The following is a 27,997-nucleotide window of genomic DNA, read 5'->3' on the forward strand; positions in this document are numbered from 1 at the left end:
GCCATTCCAAACAAGATGTGCCTCAGCTGAATGAAGCCTCAAATAATCACATAATAGGAGAAGTCATTTATTGTGAATCAGGCTCTTTCTGTGGTATATAAATAGTCTGTGCTGTTCCACAGGCTTTGTCAGTCAGAATTAATTAGCAATTGACCCTTGCTTGAGATTTCTTCACTACCTTTACATTTTTCATAGGGCTAAATGAGCTCTCCACATTGCTTTAAGAGGCTTCCTAAGCTGGAGCTTCATTTACCTCTAGGCTATAAATCAGTAGTTTAATTTATCACTAGGTTACATATCAGCAGTGAATAGTCAGGGTGGAATTGAGTTTATTATAAAGGTGCTCTGTTAGAAGACACAGTATTACAGTGATTGAAACATGCTCTTCAATTTTCCATTAATGCCCAATTCTGAATATGACCACAGAGAACCACACTTTACAAACTTTACATTTAGCATTCTAATAAATAAGTTCAATAAATAGGGACTCTGCAGAGGAAGCCGTACATGTGAACAGAAGCTGCTTAACAATGTTGTCAAAAAATAACTAGAGCTACTCTCATTTGTAACCAATCACTGGAAATTGGTAAGTAAAATATAAATATTTTACTCTTACGATGCAGACCAGAGGAACAAAGATCTGTTAAAAATCACCCTTAGGATTACATTGAACTTAATTTTGTACACTAAATTCATAATTCAGAGCATGCTTTTATACCGCTTTTAGCACAAAATATTTTCAAATACATTTATTAAAAATCTGAGAAACGAGTGAGACTGCCCATGTAGAATTTCATCTGTGCCTGATCACTAGCTCTTGTGTTACACAATGTTGCAGTTTGGCTAATTTTGGATGAACTATTCCACATTTGGAGAAGATCTATAGTAAAGGGCCGGATTTAGTCTGTAGTATGTTGCAACATCTTGTTAATACAGCAATGTATTTGTCAAAGTACAAAAAAATTAATTCCCCCCAATTACTATTATATATATATAATATATATATAATCCATTTATATTATCCATTTTAATAGTTACTTTTCTCGGGACACGACTCTTGTGTCGTCTGTAAGGACTGCAGGAACAGAACCATTCTGGTACCAAAGGCAGGTACCCGGAGCACGCGTTCCCTGCAAGGCTCAGCTGCTCCCAGCACACCCATCTCTCCCGTTCCGCCCAAGGCTCCCGGTGCCAGCGGCTGTGCCAGCGCGGTGCCAGCAGCCTCCGGGCCGGGCGGCTCGGCTGGCGCTCCCCGGCCAGCCAGGCCACGCCACTGCCCTGGGCACAGGGACGGGACCGGACCCTCGGCCGCCCAGAGCCGTGACCCCGCACGGCCTCGCTCCCCACGCCTGGCAGCGCCCGCGTGCCCGGCAGCGCCCGGGGACACCTCCGCTCCCGAGGGGCCCGGGCACCGGGGAGCCCTTGGCCGCGAAGGGGGGCCAGGTTTGTCGTGAACAACCATTGCAATCCGAAAGCACAACCATGCACACACCAGTAAAGCCTACCTTGAGTAAAACACCGGCACTGAAAGAGGACTGAACCATAAATGCCACCAAACTATCAAGTAATTATCAGCACTAGAAGTAGATGAAAAAATAATAAAACTGAAAATGATAACTGCATCATGACTTCGATTTAAATCCTTGCGTACAACAGCGAGTGAGCAGAAAGCTTGGTCTGTGACTGAGCCTCAGAAGACAAGATACTGCTCTTATTTTTATTTCCTATTTTTAAAAACAGGCTGACTGAGAACATTTTCAAACGTGGGAGACTAAGTCATTAAGCCAGATGCACTTGGATTGCTCTCCTCCTTTAGGGAATTTACTTCATTTTACTTAGATATCTGACACAAGTCAGAAATAAATGAAACTACTGAAGGAAAGCTGAATTTTGACACATTATTTTCCATTAAAATTCTTCCACTGACTTTGTTAAGCATTTTCTAAGACCAGAAAACGAGGCTTTACCTAAAAAAGAATTTGAGACTGGTAGATTTTCCTCACACACTTGTAAGCCCTACAGTCTCCTAGTGCCTCAAAGCAGAAGATTTTTTCAAACTGTTCCCAAATCTTCTGCATTTGTTCACAAACTGGTATCTCCGTTCTGTTTATACTCTGATAAAATATTGAGAGTCATTTCCTCACTTTTGGACTGCACATTGTGTTCGCTCCTTCTGGATGATTTCCTGGTCGCCCTGGAAAGCCGCCTTCGGAAGGTGTCACCTGCCAGGAAGTAAAGGATGGGGTCGACACAGCTGTTGAGGCTGGCCAGGCCCCTCGTCACTTGGTAAGTGGCATAAACCTTGTCGTTGAAGGCACACATATCTGGGGTTTGAAAATCCACCCTGGCCCTTAGATTTAAGGTCTTCATCACGTGGAAGGGAAGGTAAGACACTGCAAAGACCGTCAACACAATAATGACCAGGTAAATCGATTTTCTCCTGAGAGGAGAATTGTCCAAATCTTTGTAAATCAAAGCTTTCACGATGAGCCCATAGCAACCAAGAATCACTATGAAGGGGATGCAGAACATCAGCACTGTGGTGCACATGCTGTAAATGAAGTAACTTCTCAGGTAATCATCAGCTGTTGTGTCATAGCACGTTATGGTTTTATTTTTCCTTATCCCTGTTCCCGAGTAGAAGAGTATTGGAGAAATCACAGCCACCACAAGGACCCAGACCAGGCTGCTGATGTACACCGCGTTCTTCTTCTTCAGCCTCCCCAGCGACTTCAAGGGGTGCACCACTCCTGTGTACCTGTGCACGCTTATGCAGGTTAGAAACAGAATACTGCCGTACAGGTTCACGTGGAAGATGAACCTCTGCAGCTTGCACATGATATCTCCGAAGATCCAGTCTGTTTTGTTGAAGTAGTAAAAGATGAGGGCGGGCAAAGTCAAGACATACAAGAAATCGGCTAGTGCCAAGTTGAACATGTAAACCGAGATGCCGCTCCAAGGCTTCATGTGGAAGACAAACATCCAGATAGCCACACTGTTGCCCAAAAACCCAGTGATGAAGACCAAAATGTAGACGGTGGGCAGGTAATAGAACTGGAAGCCGGTTTTGGTCAGGGAGCACTTGGTGGTGACGTTTCCCGCAGACCAGCTGCCGCTGGATAACAGGTTGGGCTCAGTTCCGTTCAGAGCAGCAGAGAGAAGGACTTCGGTCATGATCCTTCCCCCAGAGTCACATAGGTCTGAGGCGAAGCAACGAAGTCTCTACAGGCACAGTAACGCATCTAAAAAAATAAGAGAGCAAAGGAAACCGAGCTGGAAGGTGAGCCCTGCCCTGCTTTTCCTCGGAGGTTTCCAAGCGGCAGTACCGGGCCCCGCTTCGCTCCCCGCCCTGCTCCCGGGGAGCCGCGCACGCCTCCGCCACCGCGGGCTGACCCGGCCGGAGCGGGAACAGGGACAGCGACAGGGACAGGAACAGGGACAGCGACAGGGACGGGCGGGCGGCGGCGAGGCCGAACGGGCGGCGGGAGCGGGGCCGAACGGGGGCAGGGAGCGGCCAATCCACCCGCGCCCCTCGGCGATCGCCGTCGCTCCGGCCGCCCCCGCGGCTGCCGCCCCGTCCCGGCGCCCTCCCGCCCGGCTCCCTCTGCCCGCGAAGTCACCTCCGCCCCCGGCCCCGCTCCCCGCGCCGTCCCCGGCCGCCGCCGCCCCCCAGCCCGGCCGCAGGAGCGCCGGGGCCGCCCCACCTGCCGCCGCCTCCTCCTCCTCCTCTCAGCCCGCGCTCGCCGCTCCGCGCCGCCGGCAGCGCCCGCCCGCGGGGGGCGGCGTCCCGGCCGCGGCTGCCCCGGCGCCCATGGCCGGGCAGCGCCGGGGGCGGCGGCTCCGGGCGCCCTGGCAGCGGCAGCGCCGCGGAGCGCGGCCCCTCGGCGGGCACAGCGCGCCGGCCCCGCCGGACTGAGCCGGGCGGGACGAGGCGCGGCTCGGCCCCGGCGCGCCCGCCCCCCGCGCCGCCTCCGCACGGGCGGTGCTGCCGCTCCCGCCGGCACGCGGGGCCGAGCTGCGCGACGGGGGACGGGACCGGCGCTGCCCCGCTCCAGGCACCCGCGACACGGAGCTCCGGGGGCCCCGGCGCGGGGGAGGAGGCGGCGGTGGAGCCCACGCGGTGCGGCGGGCGTGGAGCCCGGGCACGGCCACCGGTGTCTGACGGTGTCACCTCATAGCCCGGGCAGGCGGGACAGCGAGCGCTGGCCGGAGGCAGGATCCCTTTAGCCCTCACAGAGATGGGGCGGGGTCACTTCAGCTTCCGCAGCGATGGGGTAGGATCCCCTCAGCCCTCAGAGTGATGGGGCAGGGTCATTTCAGCTCCCGCAGCGATGGGACAGGGTTCCCTCAGCCCTCAGAGTGATGGGGCAGGGTCACTTCAGCTCCCGCAGCGATGGGACAGGGTTCCCTCAGCCCTCAGAGTGATGGGGCAGGGTCACTTCAGCTCCCGCAGCGATGGGACAGGGTTCCCTCAGCCCTCAGAGTGATGGGGCGGGGTGGTGCTGCACCAGGGCTAAGACCTCTCTGTCCCACGTCTTTGCCAGTGGGCGGGGGCCAAGGGTGCTGCTCCCGAGCTGCTGCCAGGGGTGGAACAGCCCTTCCCTGATTCTGCTTTCACTCAACCCTTTGAAATCTGCTCTGCAACCCAGTTTAAGTGACACGAACATGTTAATTGCTGTAAATGGAACAGCTGAGCAGAAATATGCTCTACTGACCTCTAATTAAGCGCTATACATTTGGCACTTGAGTCAGAATATGGTTATTATTTATTGTCTTGGCAAAACACAATCTGCTGGTTTCAGCCATTTCTTCCTCGTTCCCATTTTCACTAAGTGTGGTGGGTGAGACATGAGCCAGTCAGAGCTGCTCTCAGCTCAAAGCTGTGTTCTAGACAGAGTGTTATTAGTCCTTCATGAATATGTATTCATTTCTCAAACTTTTGAGTCTGTTTAAATTATAAAACTTCTTTGCTAGGAAAGCTTAATTGGGAAATCAGCTGCATATTGTACCCCCGTGGGAATATGGAAGTGGCTGCAGATGGAGTCGCCAGCCTGGCTTCACTTTTGGGACAGCTCAAGCTACAACGTCAAAGCAACCGCTTCAGTTTTGTAAATATAATACCTTTCCTTCTTGTATGTTAGTGCTTTTTTCCCTTCTGTATTCATCCACTAACAACTGCTTATTCACTACTTTATATTCTTTTAAATTTTAATACAAAATGAATGTGAGGAGAAAGGACAGTGAAAAAGGAGACAAGAGTAACACCTGTAAAATCCATGTTGTACAGCAAACCCGGTTTGCAGAGATGTTCCATGGTGCCCTCTAGGATTTGAGAGCACTGAGAAAACGAATCCCAAGTCTTCATATTCCCAGGAAAGCAAACACCCAACCCATGAGCCAGACACATGGCAAATGCAGTACAATGATATCAAGCCTACCATGCTAGCTTAGGGAAAAGCCATCTCGCTCCTCTGAGAATCAGCTGCATGACCCAAAGCAGAATTTATTTTAATGAATGACCTGGATTATTGTGTAAAAAAGTAATAAAATATGCAAAGCGATGCTATTAGTAGAGGAGAAACCTTTTAGTTTCTCTCTCCCTTTGTAAGTACCATTTCACTAGTGACTTCTCAGTGCCACTGCCCACTGCAGCTTCTCGTGATAGCTTCCTTGAGTTTCCTGTCTTGAGCAAATTTTGAGTCATGCCGAAGCCGTGCCGATAAGCATCAGTAAATATGCAATATGAACTCCAGCCTGTTTCCCTCGGTTACCTAAGCAGCGCTGTAAATCCAAACTGGAAAGACAAAAGGTTGGAGCAGCAATTCCGGGAGCACATAGCTGCCGGGGAAGGAGGCATTCCTGGGATTTGTGCTGGTGCCGGAGCCAGGCTGAGGTGCAGGCAAGGCCAGGCACGGGGAGCGGGCCGTGGGGAGCTGCCGCGCTGGCAGCGCTGCGGAGCCAGGCGGGAGCAGGAGCGGGAGCGGGAGGAGGATGTTCTGCCGGGTGGGATGTTCTGCGTGTGCTGGGTTTGCCCAGGCACCTGCGGTTCACACCGACCTCAGGGGTAACGCTGACACGACAGAGACAGCCCTGGGGAATCCGTGGCTGCATGGAGAGGTGACAGCTGGACTGGCAGGACATTCCTGAGGTACCAGTGTGCATGCTGAAGGATGAGTACAAAAGTGCAAATACCTGAAGGCGGGAGTGCTCTGTACCAGATCCATCCTTCCCATCCCTCAGCTGCAGGACTCTTGATCTGTAACTAAAGACTCCAAGGTCAGATTTATAATCTGATCTGAGAGACTACAATTTATTTAGTCTTCCATGTCAGGGCAGGATTTTCCAAGATACCTGACTCATCTCTGTAACCTTTTTCTGAGTGTCATCTCATTTATCAGTGGCTCTTTGGAAGGGTGGGCTGCTGAAGCAGACACTGGTTGTGACACGTGGCTGACATTGATTACAGGCACCAAGCTGCCTCCCTGCCCCGGCAGTTTCCGATGGCAAATCTCTGGACCCGTGCAGCCTGTGCTGGCCAGGCAGCTCATCCCTGCTGCCTCATGGGCAGCCTGCACCTCAGCATGGCCCTTCTGAGCCTGCCGGCACCGGGAATAGAGATCTCACATCCTGGGTACAACAGTTTTCACATTCAGACTGCAGTGCTTCAGCTGCAAAAGGTCCAAACACATGAGTAGAGAACGAGGCAGATTTTTTCACAGCCACACTGTTCCATGCCTTCTTCCACAGCCAGCAAACGAGTGCCTTCCTGCTTGCCATGCCGAGCTGTTCTTATTTTGGAGCACAACATGAGGCATGTTGCATTAGCACCTTTCCCTCCATCGCTCCAGCATATGCCTGGAGCTGACTTGGTTTCTGTCTGGTGGAGCTGGAGCTGAATTCCTTCCAGCTCTGCCTCTTAATGCACTTTCTGCAAAATCTGGGATTTTATACCACTGATTTCCATTAAACTGAATGTTTTGTTCCGTTAACAGCTGATTTAACCCAAACGGGTGATCTATCCCTAACAAGGAATGAAAGTGTGCTGGAGCACAAGTGGAAATTCCCAGTCAGTCCAATTAGGGCTGAGCTGTCGCAGTGTGGGGGAGTGTGAAGGGAACAGGCTGCCCATGAATCCAGCTGTTTCTACCTGTTGCTGCTGGTTATCAGGAAGACTTAGACTCAGATGTCAGTGTTTCAAGGTGTGCTGGGACAAACAAGGTACCCAAACCAGGTGCAGGCTGAGAACTGGTGGAAGGGAGCCTTGTAAATGGTCATCACAATGCCTGCTTATAGAAAGGGAAAATATATACATATATGCACACACAGAGAGGATTTAAGGCATGCTGCATCTCGCTCGGGAGTGCTTCTGGAAAGGACAGGGGAGCACAGAGCTCGGAGGGTGAGTACAGAGCTTGGAGATTGAGCTGCTCTCAACTCCCCACCACAGGACACCTTACCTGCTGCAAAAATGCCGATTTCACATTTTACCTCAATTGGCTTGTGACCTACCTATTGGCTTCTGGAGAGCTTCATTCGCCTTCACCTTAGGAAACTCTTTAGGTCAAACAACACTTCACCACATTGTTTTCTTTCTTCAGTCCCTGAAGCTTCTTTTATTCCTTTTTCATGTGTCACAGAAGACAGCATCTCTTCCCAGCACTCCTTATACACCCTGCAGGCTTTCCACAGGGAACCCAAAAAATACAATTTATTTTATTTTAAAATACTTCTGCCTGCAGTGTATAAAATACTTTACAATATTCCCTTTTTCCCTTGTGAAGGGCAGGTTTCTGGTGGTTAGTTCTGCACCAGCCCCAGGGATTCTGTGGCCTAGTGCACCACAGGAGCTGCTCTGGTGCAGAAAGGAGTTCGTGTCCCCTGGGCACCCGTGCGGAGGTGAGAGGGCAGCGGGAGCGCACGGACGGCCCCGGCCCTGCCGCGGATCCTCCAAGCGCTGCCGGCCTCGGCCGCCGCTGTTTGCCTTTCCTCGGAAAACAACCGGGGAAATGACAGCTCAAGGGCTGATAAGAATAATTAGACGTGTCTGTGGCAGATAGGACACGCAGGGCTGGCGGGAGCAGGTCTGAGCCGAGCTCCCGGCCCGCGCCCCGCGGCTGCCAGCGCCCGAGGGAGAACGGGGAAAGGAGCTCGCTCTGCACAATGCCCCGACAGGAGAGGGCGAGAGGGGGTCGGGCTCTGCTCCCTGGGAACAAGGGCCAGGACAAGGGGAAGACAAACCCAGGTTGTGCCAGGGACCCCTGAGGCTGGATAGCGGGAAAATTTCTTCACCAAAAGGGTTGTCCAGCCCTGGCACAGCTGCCCAGGGCAGTGGTGCTGTCCCCATCCTGGAGGGGTTTAAAAGCCCTGCGGATGTGGCACTTGAGGATGTGAGTAAGTGGTGGCCTTGGCAGTGCAGGGGGACTTGATGGTCTTGGAGAGCTTTTCCAGCCTAAATGGTTCTGTGATTCTATGACTCCAAGCTCTGATGGTGTTTCTGCCCTGTGCTTGCTGTCCTTGCAGAGTGGAAGCTGCTGTCCCTAGGGACTGCCAACCCGCAGTTTAGGGGGTGACAGAGACGTGCTGTGCCCCAGCCCTCCAGGAGACTCCCCAGTGCCTGCTGTGGCCTGGGCAGCAGCTCCCTCCCCTCCAGCACAAGAGGAGCTGACTCCTCTCTGCATTTTTATGTCTGAGCTGACATTTTGCTGTCTTGAAAACAAAAGCTGTTCCTGGGCTAATTAACTGGATCTCACACAGCATCGTGTGTGCTCCAGGGAGCCAGAGAGTCCCAACAGGGTGTGAGCTTTGGGATGCAGAATGGCACAGTAGTGTGCTGGGAAAAGATGATAGTTCTATAATCAGTAGTGGGAGATGTGGTGAGCATCCCACATGGGAGGCGGGAGTGGCACGTCCGGCAGGCCCAGGTCAGTGTCTGATGGGAATCCCACAGGGTCCCATAGGGGTGACTACTGCACGTCTTTGCTTCTCCCTTTTTGCCTTATTAATATTATAAACCAACAAGGATAATGAAGCTGTTCTGGAGTCCCTTCTGTATTCCAGAATATGCAAATGGTTTGTGATAGCAATACAGCACATCAATAATTGGAGTTAATGGAGGTGACTTATTAATCCTAGTGGAGCAGCTACACTTCCAGAGTCTAAAGATAACACAGGATCCTGGAAAACTTGTTCTAATTACAGCAGGGAGCAATCTTGCCTTCTTCCTATATTGCCATTTTAAACTGAAATGACTATTCTCAGTAGAAAAGCTCTTTTGTTCAGCTCCCAGCCAAGAAAATTCTGCTGAGGCGGTTTGATAGCGCATCAGTACTCCCATTATTCAATTTCCTCAAATGGCCAGGAAGACAAACAGGTCAGAAACACTGAAGATCGCATACCTGGGGAGACTGAATATTTCAGTTAAGAATTTGCTACCTAATACATAGGGGGAATGAACGTGGCACTGCCTCTGAGGTGCTGTGACCAAAGCTATGACCCGGCTGACTGGCAGGGCGCTACTGAGGAATCAGTGGGGCCCTGCAGGTGCCTCCTTCCAGCCCTGCAAGGCTCCTCATATAGGCACAAATGAGGGCAGTGGCCAAGCCTGGGACAGAAGAAGTCAAATACAGCTCAGAAAACACCTGTCATTGCATCACCATCAGATCACAGCCAACATCCCCTACTGATGTTTAGCAAATATTAGCAAATATTTTTCAATTAAATTTCCCTTTTGGTATTTCTTTATATACTTGTTTAAATGTTGGTAAAATTGTTTCTTGATGTTTTAATGTAGATTTGATCAGGTCATCTATTTGGTTAAAATAAGTCTTGTCAACCCTCAAAATCTAGAACAGCTAAAACCAGGCACTGTTTCAGGTGCTAAACTCATAAAGAAGATGTTTAAACTGATCTGAGAGACTTTTTTAAAGCTAAGACCATGAGATCAGATGGCAGTAATGTAATAAGAGGTGAAAGCCCAGAATATTGCCTTTCCATGGCAGCTGCAACCGCAAATCCAAAGCCGTGGAGGTGGCTCTTGCTGCTCTTTCCAAACCCACGTGCTGGAGCCCTCTGGAGCTGCCATCCTTCCGCTTTTCTTTATTCCCTGCCCACATTTCCCTTCCCGACCAGTTGTACGTGAGCTGACCTCAGCACAGGAGGCACACCCCGCACACCCACGCACGGCGCTGTGCTTCCTGCGCTGTTACACCGCGGAGCCGAGGCGGGGACGCATCGCTGCCCACAGCGGCCCCTCTCCCCGCGCTGCCCAGCCTGCCCGAGGGGCTCTGCCGGCCCCACTGCCCTGGCAAGTCCTCTTCTGTTTCATTTGTGCTTGACTTCGAGGGCCCAAAGCTCCCAGTGATGATCCATCAGTGATTTGTCTGATGGATCCAAAGACCTGCTTTGGCACTGGTAGTGGAACAAGAATAGGTGAGGTGCAATTCTTGCCCAAGTTTCATCCCTCTCTGCCAGGGATGAAACCCAAGTGGTCCTGGGTGGTGGTGCCCCCATGCCCTTCCTGCCCACAGCACCAGTTCTGCCTGCCCATTCCTCACATCGGTTTGCCTTTTTGCAAACTGCCCTCCCTCACTGCCTCCCATTCCTGCCCAAAGGGTCTAATTAGGGGAAGGAAGGGCCTCGAAAATACCAGTCATGGAAATGGAAATCAAATTGCTCCGTTTAGTGCTGCCACATAATGAATCCTGGATTTTTATCCTGATGTCAATTCTCGCTTTTATTTTATTTTTGGAATATCTGAAAATGCAGTAATGACAAAGTGTCAGGAGTTTAAACTAAGCATTAAAAGCCCCCTTTTCTGAGCTCTCTTCCAACAGGTTTGAAGCTGATGGGGGTAGGAGCACCTTGAGCAACACCTCTGCACTGATATCTCCACAGCCAGATCTTTTTATCCCTTCTCCAGCTATTGTTCCCTCTATCATTATCCTGCAGCTTTCTCTCTCCAGCTGATCTGGCCTCCTTCCTCCTGGAGCTCTGTGTGGGGTGCAGTCACCCCTCATTACCAGGATGCTCTCGGCTGGTTCCTGTCCTGTCTCTCATGACCCACATGCTCTCAGCTGGTTTCGGTGCAGCCTCTGGGCTGAAGCCCAACAGATGAATGTTTTCCTGTCTCAGAGCACCTGGGCACCTGTGGGAACCTCCACCCTGACCCCAGTGACACTTCTGCCTGCACATGACAGCTAAAGGTGAAACTCAGCAGCTCCCAGGGATGATGAAGAAGGAGGTGATGCCAAGGAACAAACACAGAGACACATCTGAAATAAAACCCCCTAAAGCTAATCCTGCAGGACAGAAATGCCAGCTCAGCCCTCACTGGAAGCAAACCCCCTGGGACTCCTCACCAAGGCCATTTCCAATACAAGGGGCAGCCTCTGAAGCCACAGCTTTAGTTGGAGCTGCACAAGCTGCAGCTCTGCAGTGCTGGGGGGGGTGGCCCTGCTGCAGAGGCTCCTCTGTCCCCACGTTCCCTCCTCCCTATTGCAATTCCAAATACAAATAAACTCGTCTGGTTTGTTTCCTGAGTCATGGCCCTCTGCACCCTGCTATGGCAGTGGGACCCCCACACTCCCTGTGGCAGCAGGATCCTGGCACCCCACACCCAGGTGAGGCCAGTGCCTCATCTTCCCCTCCTGCCCTTCAGCCTCTGCTTGCCCTGTGCTAATGCTTTCCATCCCTTAATGAATGATTGTTTATCCAGCTCTTAAGAGATTAACCTTTGTTTTTTCAATTTGTAGCTTCAGGAGCTTATTCCACGAGCCCAGTCTAAAAATGCACTGGAAAAAAAAATCACTGGCATAGATAATCCTTTTTATAACCTCTAAAATTTGACTAAAAGAACCCACTGTTAAGGAAAAATACGTCTGTTAATGTTCAAACATAAGTGAGTCTGGTTGGTGTACAAACCTTTTAAAGCTATTAATGATTGATTTTAATGGCTCATATTTAGTGGGGGGTAAGATCAGCACTGACTTAGAACCACAGCAAACCGGGGGGTGGGAAGGCAAAACCTCCTCTGTGAGTTTCTCTTTGCTGCTTTGATTTCTAAATGAAGTAAAATCAATTATAAATGGGGCAGGTAAAAGAACTGCACCCCAGAAGCGCAGGGATAGTTCTGATAAGGACCAACACCAAACCTTTCCGTATCATGGCGATTTTCTTGAGATCCGTCATGCCCAGAATCAGCACCTCGGCACAGAGCTCACTGCGTTTCCCTTGGTAGACTGATTCCCCCATTCTTGACACTTCCATTGCAAACTATAGATTGAGATGTTTTATCATGTTCTAGTGAGAAGCCTGATGGACAGGCTGGACAGGAATTAAGTTCTAATTTAGCCCCAAAATGGGGACAGGCAGGAGGAGCAGGAAGTGACACCTCTGCAGCAGCAACCCCACCTGGAGCGCTGCATCCAACCCTGGGGCCTCCAACACAGGGAGGACATGGAGCTGCTGGAGCAAATCCAGAGGAGACCCTGAAGATGCTTGGAGGCTGGAGCTCCTCTGCGCTGGAGCTGGGCTGGGAGAGCTGGGGGTGCTCATCTGGAGAGGAGAAGAGTCCAGGGAGAGCTCAGAGCCTCTTGCAGAGCCTAAAGGGGCTCCAGGAGAGCTGGAGAGGGACTGGGGACAAGGCATGGAGGGACAGGACACAGGGAATGGCTTCCCAGTGCCAGAGGGCAGGGATAGATGGAATACTGGGAAGGAATTGCTCCTTGTGTGAGTGGGCAGGCCCTGGCACAGGGTGCCCAGAGCAGCTGTGGCTGCCCCTGGATCCCTGGCAGTGCCCAAGGCCAGGCTGGACGGGGCTTGGAGCAGCCTGGGATAATGGAAGGTGTCCCTGCCCAAGGCAGGGGCTGGGACTGGATGAACTTTAAGGTCTCTCCCAACCAGTCTGGGATTCTGTAATTTCCAGGGTCAGGGCATGCTGACTGTCCCAGAGGTGCTGCAGCTGCCCTGTCCCAGCCTCATCCCTGGGGCTTGCCTGGGTGCCAACAGTGGCACCACGAGGGGAGGGCAGGGCCATCAACCTGCTTGTTTTCAGCCCAGTCTGGTTGGGTCAGCCAGTGGAACATGATGTGAGTGATGAGCGAGCGCTGAGGAGAGGGGAGCAGGGCTTTTGTCTCCCGCTGTGTTTGTGCTGTGCCTGGCAGGAAGGCACGCTCCACACTGTCTTAATGGAAATAAATACCTCCCTGGTACAGGTGCTAATGAGGCTTCATCTGTTTGGCTAAGGAAGCTGCCTCAGGAACTCTGCCAAATCCCCTTGGCCTGGCTGCAGCCAAGAAAGTAGCAGCCACAGCTAGGGCTTAGTACTGCTGTAAAGTAATGAGGCACTAGTGGGATCATCCTGCCCAGCTCACTGGCCAAATAATGAGGTCAAATCTCTGAAGTCAAAATCTGGTGGTTCAGTGAACAGGACTAATTCTATGCAAACTGACAGGTCTAATTATTGGAGCCATTTCTAGAAAAAACGGGGGTGCACATGTCCTGCTCTCCACTCCAGAGCCGTGGCTGTTGGGGGGTCCTCCTGCCCCAACAGCCCCAGACCCCTGTGCCCTGTGGCTGCCCTGGTACGTGGCGATGCTGCAGGTGAGGGTCACACACTGATCCACTGGGTGACAGGATGCCCCTGAGGACGTCTGGTGGTGTCTGCTGCCCGAGGAGCATCCCGAGCATGATGAGGAGCCTCCTCGCTGCCGAGGGACCCCCGTGCCAGCCCCCCTGCTCCCAGGCCACAGGGCACCAGTGCTGGATGGATGGCAGCAGCTCTCCTGCCTGGCACATCAGCCTGGACTAAGCAACCTGACAGGGAAGACAGCCTTGCCTGAGTCCCCTCTCTCGCAGCCGGCACACGCCGGGGGACCCTGAGCCGGTGCCAAACCCAGCCACAGGGAGCTGGGAGATGTGGCAGTCCTGGTGACACTGCTGTGCTGGGTCACGCTGGGGCAGAGGCAGCTGCCACCTCCCTGGCAGCCACAGGACCCGGGCAAGCATCGGCTCCGGCCTCGCCTTCCCACTGCCCACGCGAGGAGGGGTCAGGGGCGGGCAGGGGTCCAACCGAGCCCCGTGTCCGGAGCAGCCCGGGACATGGCCCAGCATGGCCACTGGGCTTTCCCAGCGGCGTCTGGGGGCTGGGAGCTGCGAGCTCCATAAGGTCCCTTCCGCCCCAAGCAGCGACTCCAAGGCCGTAGGGCCTGTGCCGGCCCCCGGGCTGCTGCCCTCGGACAGGGCCCCAGCGGTCCCTCACCCCGGCGCTGGCCCCTGCCCGAAGGAGCTCCTGCGTGGCAGCGGTACCCAGCGACCCTGATTCCTAAAACAGAAGCTGCTCTTTCATGAGAAAATAGCGTGTCTGGTAAACACTGATGAGAGGATAAGGGGGCACGAAGAAAGGTCAGATACGGAGCCTCACGTCACGTTGGAGGTTGTGTAGAAAGCATGAAACCTGCTTTTTACAGCTCCCTGACAAGCAGCTTCCCCATGCCTGCCCTGCCTGCCAGGTCCCAATGCCACATGTCTAAACTTCATCCCTTTTCTGTGTTTTTCTCTAGTGGGTAAAACCTGATTTTTTAAAGTTTTTTTTTAGCACTGGTTAATACCAAAGCACATCTTCTTAGGGGCTGTTTAAAGAATATGCAGAGCCTTTGGTGGGGGTGGGGGGAAGCGTTAAAGTGCACCAAACCACATAATTTAATTTCTATTTTCCTGTTTAAAATAATGCAGGATTTTAAAAGGCTGTTTAAAACCAGGGCAAAGGATTCTCTGGTGGTGTTAACTGGGCCACTTAGAGCAAATGGGCTTTAGCAGAGAAATGCACAAATAAATGTGCTGTTCTAGCAGTGATCACAGACCAGGCAGCGAATCGTCTCTCAGTGAAAGCACAGAGAAATGACAGGCTCGTGGTTATTGACTTTGGTTTTGAAATGAAATTACAGCAATTATTTTGCTCTTCCGAACAAGAAATGCAGAATTAATAGAATTCGCAGGAGATGAATATTCAATTATCCTGGGTTAGGGGGTTTTGTGGTGTTGTCTGCTGGTGCTAAAGCAATAAAACAAACATTCCTTGGGAGAGCTGACTCCCAGGGGTGGCTGCCCAGGGCCAGGCTGGCCAGTGCTCCATGCTCCCAGTGCTCCTGGCCCTCCAGCACCGCATGCCGCAGGCCAAGGCACCTTTCCCAACTCCGGGAGCCAGGGGCAGAGGAAGCTTTGTAGGGGATAAATTTAGTTGGACCTAGAGCACAGATTCATCTGCTCAATGTGGGCTTGAACTCCAAACCCCATTAATTTTACACCCCCTCCCCACAGCCAGGGCCCTGCCTGGTAACGGAGCTCCAGCCCGCGCTGCCTCACAGCCCCGTGCCACAGGGACACACCCCCACGCACCTGCGAGGGGATGCGGATACTGCACTGCAAACCCACCCGACCCAGGAACACACGGCTTCGGAAATCATGGTTTAAATAAGCCAGGAATAAGCAATTAACAGCTACTCTCCAGCCAGCCCTGCTGAGCTGGCCGTGCTGTGCCCACCCTGCCCCAGCCCCGCAGCTCCTCCATTTAAGGAGCGTTAAGGGCAAGACTTATTTTTACAGCTTGCAACTCCACATTAGAAAAGACACAGGTGAAGATTTTTGAAAGTATTTTCTGCTGATAATGAAAAGGTTGGTTTTGGTTTGTTTTTGAAAGCGACAAACTTCCACATGGCAGAAACAAATGGGAAAAAATGACCTTTGAAACAGTAAAATGCATCAAAGTTGGCTTATTCTAGTGCTTGCAAGGCCCTTGAGCAGCCTGTCTGTGTTTTGTCCCTGGGACCACTGATCCTCAGCACTCTGTGTGTGCCCAGGCACTGCAGGGAACAGGGACAGACACAGGCAAAGAAGGGAAGATGTGCAGCTTCCGAACCTGCTCTGCACCGGGGCCAGGCAAACACCTGCCCTGCAGGACTCAGACCTAAGGGAGAGTGTTGGACAGTCTCACCGTAGGTGTGACATGGAGCAGATGCTCTGGGACCCTCCCCCCAGCCCACGGTGTCCTCCCCCTCCTCACCCTGCCCAGCTCCCGGGCGTACATCCTGACACCCTCCTGCAAAGCATTTTGGCAGAGGAGATTAAATCCCTTTTATAGGGAAATAGGAGAAAATATATAAATATATATTTTTTTTTTTTTCTTATATATATACTCTTTAAGGTTCCCACAGCCTTGCAGAGGAGGGATCAGAACAGCACAAGCAAATGTGTTTACAGCTTCACGCTTAAATTTGAAACGTGTTTCTAACCTGACGTCTGTGTATTTTCAGCCCTTTCCAAAGCTCTTGTTTTGCTTTCTATGGCTTCTGCTTCATTATTCTAATTTAATAAAGCCGCAGTGAAGGCAGAGTGCCGACTCTTTGTGGCTAATGAAAGACATTGATTTGTTTGTACTTCTTGCTATAGATTTTTCCTAATTACAGGCATTTTTCAGAGGCAGTTGAAAAAATAAACGAGCAGCTGGCTTGAATGTGCAACCTATTATTGTATTTCCTAGAACTGCAGAAAAAGTATTAATGCTCACAGCGGAATGGTTTTCAATGGAGGAGGGTAGAAAAGGTATTTTCCAGGTGGGAGTCCACTCACTAGCCCACTCCCTTCCTTCAGTGCTACTGTCAAGAAAGGCTGAAAAATTGGCTTTTTCTGCCACACCAGCTCCGAGCGTGACACATGGGCTCTCCCAGGGAAATTCCACAGAGCAGCCAGGGTGGGGAGGAAGAGGAGCAGCATTCCCTGGGGGCCTGAGAGCAACTGCTGGGAATGGGCAAACAGGGGTGTTCAGGGGCTGGGTGAGCACGGATGGGATGAAAAACAGAGCAGGACCCCCAGGTGCAAGATGCTTTTCAAAGCAAATTGAAGCAGTCAAGAAACAGGGTGAATGAGCAGCACACACAGAGCCTGTCCAGAGGCCCTCCGAGACCCCCCGGCAGCTCAGCTGCTGCCACACCGCTGGCACAGGACGTGGTGGCCACGTGGCCCAGCCTGGCACCACCGGGACAAGAGGTCCTGCTGCAGTGACAGGGGACAGCACAGGCACCTGTGGCTGTCAGGGGCTCTGGCACCCGGCCCACAAAGCTCTGTCCTTACAAATGCCAGTGTTGGCTCCCGTGGGACCCCATTCACACCATCCATAAAAAGATTCCCCATTAAATACTGATGGGAATATTTCCCGAGGTAAATGCAGACTCTTCTCTCCAAGAAATGATGTTATTTACTTCACAATGTACGTATTTCAAGCCACAGGTAGCCCTTGCACTACGGAGCTCTGGCAAGGGGCAGGACCTTGGCAAACCTGACACAGCCCTTCCAGGGCTGTCAGTGCAGCCTGGTCACTTCTGGTCACACAGCTCATAGAAATCACGCACGTGTTGCAAAACTATTGCTAAACTCTGGAAACTCATCCAAGTCCCAGTCCCTACATGTTTGAACCATGCTCCCCACAAAGGCTGATTTTCCTATGAAAACAAACCATTACACTCTTCTCCACCCCCTACGCAGGAGGAGCTGCTGCAGTGGCTTTGTTTGTTTGTTTGGTTTGGTTTTTTTCTTGGACAAACCATTTAAGACTTGAATCAAAACAAAGATCAATTTGGAGCCAGTTCTCTTTGCTAGTGCAAATTAGGAAAAAGTTGAATTTTAACCCAAGCCATTCACATTTTGCCCTGGCAATGTGTTGAGGAAGGGCACAGCACAGGACTCCTGCCAGCACTTGGCAGCTCTGCCTCTTCCCTGCCCAAATTTCCTTCAGAGCAGCAGAATTGCAGCTCCACGTTCAAGAAGGTGTTGCTGTTGGATTCCCTGCTGCCTCTGTCGCTGCAGCAAGGTGCCTCAGGTAGCAAATAGGGTGAGGTGCAGACAAAACACTGAGCTTTACCTGAAGGCAGGGGCCTGAGAGCCTTCCCCACGTGCACTGCAGGGTGGGTCACCCGCAGCCACCTCGGGACACAGCCCGGGGCTCCCTGGGGGCAGGTGAGGTTTCACTGCCTTGGGCTCTGCTGCAGCAGGAGTGGGAACATCAGGGGTCACTTTGCCAGCATCCGTGACAGAAACAAGGCTGCTTCTGAAAAATAATCCTTTTGCTCACATGTCATGAATTTCTTAGCATGATTCATTTAAAAGCAGAATTAACTCTGGTGAGGTTTGCCATGAAGGCTGTTGCAACCAAAAAGTGGAGACAGGAGCTTCCAGAGGCCTGGCCATTTGCAGGGAGCAAATCCCTTCACCTGCCCCTGCTTCAGCTTCCTAGGACAAGCCAAATTAACCAGCCTGGTAAAACACTTGGAAATCTAGAACCGAAAAGGCCTGTAAAAGAGCTGAATCTACAGCAGCAGGAGTATAGAACTTTAAAACTCCCTTGTAATTGTTAATGACCCCAAAGCTCAGAGCTACACACATGGATTGGGGTCCCGTGGTGGGGGACTCTCCAGCCACGGGCAGAGGGCAATGCTCATCCCTCCTCGGACAGAAACAGCAGGAGGAGTCACAAAGAAGCAGAGGAGGAAGTCACAAAGAAGCAGAAGTCCAGTTTGAAAATAAGGAAACAGCATTGTCAGCTCATTCAAACTCTCCTTGGCTGCCTCAGGGTGTGTGCAGCCAAATCCTCTGGGTTTTCTCCCCGGGGTGTCAGTGCCCTTGCTGCTGGCACTGGTGGGGATGAGGAGGGGTGAGTGGCAGGATGAGATGACAGGACTCAGCTGTGCTGAAATGTTTTGAGACGGAGAGACCCTCGCCTCTGCTTCCTCCCCACAGGAGCATCCGGAGAGGCCACGGCTGGCACCGGGCAGGAAGCGGATCTGGCTCTATCTGGTGCCTCCTGCTCTGCTGCAGCCTGACCACAAGCGCTGGGCGGGTGTTTCTCCTCCGGAGCTGGAAGAGCACGGCGGGGGCAGGGGAGAGCACGGTCCCCCTGCAGCATCTGTTTTCTACTCAAGCCGGCACCAGAAAATCCCTTGGGACCCCTCCCACCCCCGAAAATTCAGTGGATGTCTTCCACAGGGAATCACAACCAATTCCCGGCAGGGCACTGCCCGGGTGAGCAGCGCAGCGCTCTCCCTGAGCCCGGCTGTAATTAGACCCCAAACCCGGGACACGACCCCAGGGTATCTGGCAAATGAACCAGACTCCAGGCACAAACACAGCAGTCAAGCAGGAGCCAAGAGGCTCAACTCACTGCTCAGCCCACCGGAGAAGCCCTTCTCTGTCCCCTCAGCACCTCCAGGATGCCGACTTCTTCTCCACTAGAGTTGCCGGTCCTGCCATCACACAGCTAATGCTGGAAACTGCATCTCGTTATGCACATGAGCTTGATCTGACTCGGAATCACAGCCAGTTCATGCTGCAGAGGAGCCTTCTCCCCCCTCACAGCCTGAATGAAGTCGGGGGTTGAGCCAAGCAAGTACAGCAGAACCAGAGCCTTTATGCTCTCTGCTCTTTCCCTGTTATCCCGGGTGAAGGAGTTCAATAGCAACCGTTTGGGGTGGTGGTTTGTTTGGTTTGGGGTTTAAGCACATAGTTTTTATTACTTAAACAATACAGAGAAGATTGCACTCCTCACAGAGCTGGCAACCCTGCCTGCAGGTGCCCATCCCCTCAGCGAGGGCAGAAACGTGGCTTGAGCTGTGCAACACAGCTCCCTCAGCCTGGAATCGTGCTGCTGAGCTAACTCCCTTCGTGCCCTTTCACTTTTCCTCTGGAAGCTGCTGTTGTGCCATGGGCCAGGCCCCCTGAGCCCAGCCAGGTGTGTGGGCTGAAAGGGGCCTGTGCTGACCCCCAGACCGGAGCAGGGGAGTGGGGACACTGGGCTGAAGGCTGGGAACTGGGGCACTGGGGTGGGGCTTTCCCACATCCCCAGGCGCTGAAAAGCAGCTTCTCCCTTTCCTGCCTGCAGCCAAGCTTCTGCAGCACTGCCATAGCTGGCCCATGCATTTCCTGGATATTGTGGAGCCTGACTGCTGCCTTGGGGGCTCCAAGCTGGGGTATACACCCTGCCCAGCACCACTAACTCAGCACAGGCTGCCAGGGGTTCGGCTGCACAGGTGCTGCGCTCTCCTCAGCTGGCACGGCCGGATGCCTGGCACCTGGATGGAGTGAGGGCACGGCCAGGCTCTGCTCCTGCTCTGCTCCAGAGATGGGGTGTGTCGGGATGGCTGTGGGCAGGGGGATGCGGTGCCCTCAGGAGGGGGGAGCCTGGAGCACCCCAGCCCGGACGTGGGGCTGGGATCTCTCTGGGGCTCACAGGCTGGTAAACAATCTTTACTCCTGGAAATTCCCAAGTGGTTTTCAGGGCCTGAGAAAAGTGATCCTTAATAGCTCCCGTTTAATCTGAACTTTTGGCCATTCCTTCCAAAGCCTTTGTTGACATTTTGTAACCTTTTTGTTTATAAATTTCCTTCCCTCCACCATGGGCTGCTCTGCGGAAACAGCTGTTCCACACAAACAGTTTTGCTATCTCTTGGGCTGAGTTATCTTACTGCCCCCAGATACAGGCCTGCTTAATAATTAATACATTTTTTAAATTTACTGGAATATTGTATGGATTCCTTTGGTGCACTGAAGGAATCCAACCCTGTGCTTGGACCAGAGCTGGGAGATGAGTGCTGTCTCCTGGGTGTGGGGCAGAGCCAGCTCCCAGGAAACTCTCATTCCTGCTGGAAGGTCACACATTCTTTTAAAGGTTGCCACTTCCTGCAGTTCTGGGGAACAGTTTTCAGCCGTGAAAAACCAGCGGATGTTTAAAAAAGCCGCCAAGCCTAAGAGTCACCCAGTGCTGGGGTTTTCCAGCAGCTCCCGTGGCAGCTCCGCAGGCCCTCCTATGTCTGTTGGAAATGCCAAACACTGAGACAGCCACACCTGAAAGTGCTGTCGCCCACAAAAGAAACCCCGAGGGTGATTTGCTCTCCCCATGAGGAGCTTGGAGTGCCCCTGGGACAGAACGTGGGGTGCTGCCCTGCAAACCGAGGCAGCCCTGGCCGGGCTTGGCTGCCAACACCCAGCACAGATCACGGGCGACATCAGAGCTGCCTCGGAAAACTGAACACATCAGTATTCCTCTTCCCTGGGCCGTTTTGACATGTTTTGAAGTGAGCTGCAAAGTTTTTACATTCATAGTTGCTATTCAGTATTTTGAGTTGAAATATTAATTTTTTTCACATTGAGTAGTGTTAAACCCAAAGTGCTGGAGCATGGCAGTGCTTCAAGCTGCTAACAACATTCTACTCTGAAATGTACCCATAAATAGGAAAGACTGGATGAATTATACTGTACAGTTCCATAAAACTGGCATAAACCCATAAGCAAAACTAACAGGGAAGAAAACCTCTCTTCAGCAAAGCTTATCTGAGTCCTTCAATTCTCATCTCCAAGTCTTTCCTTGTTTAACCCTGGTATTAAAAGACCTTCGAAAGTTTACCTTTTTTTTTCCTTTCTTAAAATAGTACCAGTTCCGTGCAGTTTTGCAGATTGAGTGACAGAATTTTTCCTCTCTCATTGCATTTACTCCCTTGCTAGTGACAAATAATGGCAAACCTGGGATTCAGTCTGAGTGGGGAAAAGCCAGCAGGGCAGTCAGAGCCACTGCTACCAGGCTGAAGCTGTCCCACGGCTGTCCCACAGAGGGACTGTCCCCACCCTCGGCTCAAAGCATCCCCTCAGCAGCCTGAGCACAGCAGCCTCCCCGCACGGCCAGTGAGGTGGTTCTGTTTCCTCCCCTGATAAAGCATCGCACATTTTTGTGTTATCGCAGCGATTTCTGCCCCAGCGCAATGCAAAGCACGCCTCAGGAATGCGGCTCCAGGGAACGCTGGGTGCCTGCTGTGCATCCCCTCGGACAGACAGACAGACAGACACCGCTCCGGGCCCTGCCCCATCACCCGCACGGGCACAGGGACCGTCCCGGTCCCCGGGACCCCCAGCCCAGCCCGGCTGGAGCAGCCCCGGGCCTGGTCTGGGCTCTCCTTGGGATGGTTGGTTGGTTTGGCGTTTTTTAAATGTTAACTTCCTCAGCTGCCTGCAGGCACAGCAAATCAAGCTGCTGCGCTCTTCCCCCCGCCAGATTCCAGGCTCCAAGCAGGGTACGGCCCCAGCACACATCCTGCACCCACGCTGGCCCCCTCCGGCCGGGGCAGCTCCTCGGCTGACGAACAGATCCACTCGCTCTCCCGGCCTCTGTAACACAGCGTGAGTCTGACTACGAACATTTAATCAAAGCAAATCCCCACGTGGTTTGCAATTTTTTTTTTTAATTACAGTGCATCAGAATTTTATTTTTAATGAATTGTACGATGCAGTGGTGATCCTCATCCACTTCCAAAGCTCCGGAGCACATATCTGCTCATTTTGCGGTCTCCGGTTTTTTTTTAACCCTGCACAAACATGCAGAGACAACAACCTGCCTGCAGAAACAACACCTCGCCGGGGTGATGCCCACAGAAGGGCTCAGGCATTACGGGATCAGCACCACCCGTCCCTGCTGGGACTGGAGGCCCAGCACTGTGTGGGGAATCCGTGTGGGAGCGCCCCACTGGCCCCGTCCCCGTGCCAAGGCTGCTTCCAAATCCCATCAGTGCGGGTTTGGCGTGGAGGACGAGAGCCAGGGTGACCGCACAGCCGCGGGGCCGGCGGCTCACACTCACCCGTGAGCTTCACCCGGAGCAGAGTGCGGGCTATCGGCAGCTCCGAGCAGAGCCCACCCCTCCCGCAGCCCCTCTGAAGCGGAACCACCCCGACCCAACCCGGGGGCACGTCTGGGAGGAGAGGAGGTACGAGAAGCCCCAACTGTTGCGAAGACGCAGGACGAAGTACAAGCTCCGCTATGGTTTTAATGCTGCTCTCCTCTCCTTTCTGTGGGTGGAACACAGCCCCGTGTTTGCCCTCGTTAAGGCGCTCCGACACACGCGGCACCCGGAGCGCCCCGGGCAGCGGGGAGGCCGCACCGGCACACGCCGTTCCCAGGAGCGGCGCGCAAGATGCGGTGGGAAGGCACCGCGACGGAGGCTGGAGCCGCTCCACGCCTGGCGAGGAGACAGCTGGGCCTCCTCCGGACCAGCAGAAGCCGGGATGACTCAGCTCCCGGCGGCGCAGCGGGAGCCGCGCGTGGGGCTCCACGTGCCCCCGCAGCCCGCGGGGCTCGGCCCCACCTTGGTCCCCAGGTGAGGATCGCCGGCCCCGGGGCTCCGGCAGCGGCCCAAGGAGCTGGTGCCCGCAGCGCCGGGATGTGCTCGGCAGGCAGCAGCTCTGCCGAAGGCATTCCCAGCTTGGCACGGGACCTGTTCCCCAGGCAAGAAGAGACACGAAGCTGCTGACACGTTTCTTCCTGTTCCCATTGAAAACTGCGTCGGAGCAAGGCTGCGAGAAATCATGTGCTGGGTTTAACAGATTTCTCCTCAGAATGAGGTTTCGACTCAGAAGGGGAGGAGGGAGGGTTTAAAAAATTCGTAGAAAATTCTGTTTGCCCAGGAGTACTGTCACAGCACACTCGGACAGGCTGCCAGGCCCCTCACCGACTCCTGGCCTGCAGCAGTCTGAGCTGGTGCCGCTTGGAAAGCAGCAGTTTGGTTTGTGTAATCATTAATATCCACTGCATCGGGAAAGGATTTCCAAATCAAGTACAAGAAAACATTGCCCATCTGTCATGAGTGGGAACCTTCAAACTGCAGCATCACAAACTATCGCCCAGGACTGTGGAGGGAAAAAAAAGGAGAGAAGAAAAGAAGGGGGAACGGGTTGGAAGTATGTCTCCCTTCCCTGCTGTTTGTCCGGCTGGCTGCAGGCCGGATGGACACCGACCTGCCGGGCAGAGTGGGGTGTGGGCACTGCCCCCGGGAGCGGGGCTGGGAGGTACCAGGGAGGGGAGCACTGCAAGGTGCTGCAGCAGGGAGAAATGCAAAATGCCAGGAAATATCCAGGGAAGAGGGAAGGCCCAGGTTCCAGTGGCAAATGTGGAATGACACGGGAGAGGCACGTGAAACACAGAGCAGGGTTCTGGCAGTTTCCAACACTGGGTGCTGCCCGTGGGTCGTTGCTTTGCACCTGCATGTTAGGGCATCTCGGGGTATGGGGCCGGCCCCATCCTATCCCATCCTGTCTGATCCCATCCCGTCCTGTCCTGTCCCATCCCCACAGGAGGGTGGCAGCGCTTGGCCCCAAGCAGCCCCAGCGCTCTGGTGGCTCACGGCCCCCAGCTGCCCTGTACACCCTGGGAGCAACTCAGGGCTGCAGGACCCCAGAGGTGGCTCAGGCTGCAGGGTGGGGCCCAGGGGAGCTGGTGGCAGCCCCGCGGGGCTCAGCAGTGGGCACTGGACACGACCCTCTCTTCCTTCCCACAAAAAACGAGGGGTTCTGCCGGCATCTGCCGAGCAGCAGAGCCGCGTGTGTGAACTCGCAGCTGGATTATGTTTTTGCTGCCCTGAAAGCAAAGTGATGACTGAATTCTTGAGAAAGAAAACAGATTGGGAAACAGAAGATTGCTCAATGCACCTGCTGGTGAGTCAGAAAGCACAGGCCCAGCACGCTCCCTCAGCAGCGAGTGGCTGCACGACAGGGGTACCCGGAGGAGCCAGGAACAACCCTGGGGGACCACCCCTCCCTCATCTGGCAGAGAATTCACACACCAGGCTCGGCTCTGGCCTGAGCCACACCGCTGCCGAGGGCAGGGAATTCTGACGGCGTTGGGCTGGGTTTGGCACCCGAGTCCCGGCAAGGTACCCGGGGCCAGAGCTGCCCCAACCAGCAGCACCCTCCAGCCCCAGCCTGCCCTGGTGACACGGCCACTGCCAGGAAGGGGCCTGTCACGGATGGCTGTGGCTGGGGGGCTCGCAGGAACAGCTCAGCATTTCCTGCCCAGGGCCAGCAGTGATGGCAAACACCGCCCCAGCGGCGCCGCTGCCGGCAGCAGCTTCGCTACTGAGGGTGTCCGGCAGTGCCAGGCCAGCGCCCGTGTTTGCCAACACGGGTTACAGGAGGCTCCTCCAAAGGAAAATAACATGGATAAACGACATGAGAGGGCGACCCAGACCCAGTGTGTGCATCTCACTGCAGAGACACGTCCTCCAAACAGCACAGAGGTGTTTTAGAGAACAGACCAAAAGTGGCTGATACTGGCTATGGGGAGAGGTCAATACAGGGAGGCAGCAGTGACCCTCGAGAGGGAATGTTGGTAGAGGCTCAGAGACACCCCCCCCCCCAAAATTTTGTAGGGCAAGTTGGATTTTGTGAATTCCCTCCAGCTCTCTCCTGCGAGCTGCTCCTCTTCCCTATCTGTACATCTATTTTCGGATGAAGTTTTCACTTCAGCACAGATGTTCAGAACCGGGTTTCATGCAGTAACGATCTGTTCACATCATTTTCCTCTTTGCACCAGAAACCACGAATTGAGGGGCTGGAGCCAGCAGCAGCTGTCGGAGCCGGTGAGTGACACTGGGCGTGTTTCCCCCTTTGCTTACGGCTGCCGATGCCATGGGCACGGTGACCACAGTCACAGGCCCCTTGGCCACCAACGTGTCGGGTTCTCCCTGGCAGCAGCCCGGGCTGTGGCACCGCTGCCACCCCTCAGGGCAGACCCGGCCCCCAGAGCGCCTGCTGTTAAATGCGTCTCTGCCCAAACAGCTGGCGAGCACCGGGCAGCAAAGGCGAGTGCGGAAGGCGAGGGCCGGCATCGAAAAATGGGTGTGGGAATGGGAGGGAAGGGACCAGCAGAGCCCCTCCGCGGTCACGGAGCTCAGTGCCCTGACACTGCCCCGAAGCACAGCCCTGGGCAGCTCCCCCGGGATGTGCCAGCGAGCACAGGAGCGCCGGGAGGGGCTCCCCGCTCCAGCCAGCGCCAGAACAAGGTTTTGTGGTTATCCCGCGGTGAGGGGCTGTGGGCGGGATGCAGCCGCTGTGTCCAGCCCTACCCGGACCAGCAGCTCCCTGCGCCCGGCCCCCGGCCGAGGTCGGTGCGTGGCCGCGGGAGCTCCCCCGACGCTGCACCAGCTCCTCCCTGCACACGCAGAAGCTCCAGACCCCTCCCGCAGCCCCGACTCGCCCCAACCCTTCCCTTTCCCCCGGCTGAGCCCCATCAAATCCCCACCCACCCTGGGGCCACTCAGCCGCAGCACCGGTGCCATTCTCCAAACTCCCTTCTCTCCCCTGCTCTCCCCGCGGTCCGGAGCTGCTGCAGCCCGTGGCACCCAGTGGTGGTGGCCCTGCCACGCTCCCGGCCCCGCGTTGTGCTGCGTGTCCCGGGCACTGCAGTGGGCAGAGCTGAGCCCTCCCGGCGCCTCTCGCCATGCCGAGCTGTGCCCAGCACATCGTGCCACCCACAGCTGGGACGACAGAGAGGGGTGTGATCGGCTCTGTTTGGGCAGGAAATACACTTTTTAAAAAATTACAACTAGCATTTGGATGCAAAAACACCCTCAGAATTATTCTGTTTCTTCCGTCCTGCCACCATTTCCTGCCCAGGGAGCAGAGGTGATTCAAACTCTTTCCTAGGTTCCTGTTCCTCCCTCCCTGAGGGCCCAGAATCCCCCCCAGTTCAGAAAAGCATCTCAGCTGCAGACATAGGAGATCCTTGGAACAAAATTCTCTTATTTTGCTTTTGACAACTGATACAGCTCTCATTGCTGCCCCCGTGGCTGTCATTGTCCCGGCCCTGGCCAGCGAGGTGCCACATCCCAGAGGGTGGCAGGGACAGCGAGGTGCCACAGCCGCAGCTTCCCGAGCCGCTTTGGCAGCAGCTCCTTCTCGTGGCTCTGCTCAGCATCCGAGCTGCTGATTCCTCCCCCTGCAGCGACAGCCCCGCGGGGGCAGAGCTGCTGCTCGCCATCCTCTCACTCGCGGGAGCCCCGGCAGAGCCGGTGCCGCAGGACAGGAGGGCCGGAGGGTCCCGCAGGGCTGGGGGAGCCCCGGGATGGAGCCACCACAGCCGCCCTCGAAGTCACAGAGGAAAATCGAGCTGGGCTATTTTTGCCGGTTCTGAACACTGGCACTGCTCGACGCGTTGTTTTTCCCTAGGCAGCTAAATGTGGGGATAAATGAAACGCTGGTGTCATCCTGAGCATGGGGGCAAAGGGCATGCAGGGGAGTGGGTGCTCGGCCAGCAGGAATGGGATGTCCAGGTGTGCTGAGCTTGGAAATAGTGCCAAGAGACCTGTCTGGGAAAGGCCAGCTAGTGGTGGGGGTCACAGGAGACACCCAGAATCCCCCTGGAAAAAACTGCCCTGCAGTGTTTTCTTTAATCAATTAAAGCTGTGATGTTGTGATCAAAAATTTTGATTATCAGTGATTTGTGGGAGACAGATGGAGCAACTGCAACACGTGGCAACAGGGCTCCCTCTAATGTCAGCCACTGCCTGGCTGCAGCCCACTCCCTGCTGCCCCATTCCCTGCACCTCCCTTCCCAGTTCCCTTTATTCCCTGCGTCCCCAGTTCCCTGCTTCCCCATTCCCTGCCTCTCCAAGTCTCTGCTCCCCGTTCCTTGTCCTCCAATTCCATGCTCCCCTCATTCCCTTCATTCTGACTTCCCTGCAGCCCCAGCTCCCTGTTCTCCATTTCCCTGATCATCCAGCTCCCTGTGCGCCCAGTTCGCTGCTCCCCCATTCCCTGCATCCCCATTCCCCACTCCCCTGATTCCCTGTGCCCCCATTCCCCACACCTTCAGTTCCCTGTGTCCCCATTCCCTGCAGAGGGAGGGGCTGGGGGTCCCAGTGTGTCTCTGGATCTCAGAAGTGTTGCCACAGGAGGCTAACGGCAGCTGGGGCTGATCCAGAGCATCCCGGATTTGACAGGAATATCCCAAGCAGGCGGGATATTCACATTTTAATACACATCCTGCAGAGGGAACATGTGCTGGTGCAGAAAAGCCCCAGTACCAAATAAACTGTGGACAGTCCCACAAGTGCTCAGACACATTCAAGCCTACACAACCCCGTGGAGCCACTTTTAACCTAATAGAGGAAAAGATAATTAAGAAAGAGAACTTTCA

At 54.0% G+C, this 27,997-nt stretch overlaps 1 protein-coding gene and 1 long non-coding RNA gene across 2 annotated transcripts; one reads left to right on the forward strand and one right to left on the reverse strand.

Moving 5' to 3' along the window:
- Positions 1 to 312: 312 nt before the first annotated feature.
- On the reverse strand, positions 313 to 3,174 carry P2RY1 (purinergic receptor P2Y1). The gene has a single exon (XM_048314662.1). It carries the CDS (start codon positions 3,172 to 3,174, stop codon positions 2,083 to 2,085), a length of 1,092 nt encoding a protein of 363 aa, XP_048170619.1. The 3' UTR covers positions 313 to 2,082.
- Positions 3,175 to 3,195: 21 nt separating this feature from the next.
- LOC125330913 lies at positions 3,196 to 11,541 on the forward strand. Its single transcript, XR_007205761.1, has 3 exons — positions 3,196 to 3,280; positions 4,975 to 5,108; positions 11,131 to 11,541. It is a non-coding gene; the product is annotated as an uncharacterized LOC125330913 (long non-coding RNA).
- Positions 11,542 to 27,997: the final 16,456 nt, after the last annotated feature.

This window comes from Corvus hawaiiensis, chromosome 10, assembly GCF_020740725.1.
Source record: "Corvus hawaiiensis isolate bCorHaw1 chromosome 10, bCorHaw1.pri.cur, whole genome shotgun sequence".
Lineage (NCBI taxonomy): Eukaryota > Metazoa > Chordata > Aves > Passeriformes > Corvidae > Corvus > Corvus hawaiiensis.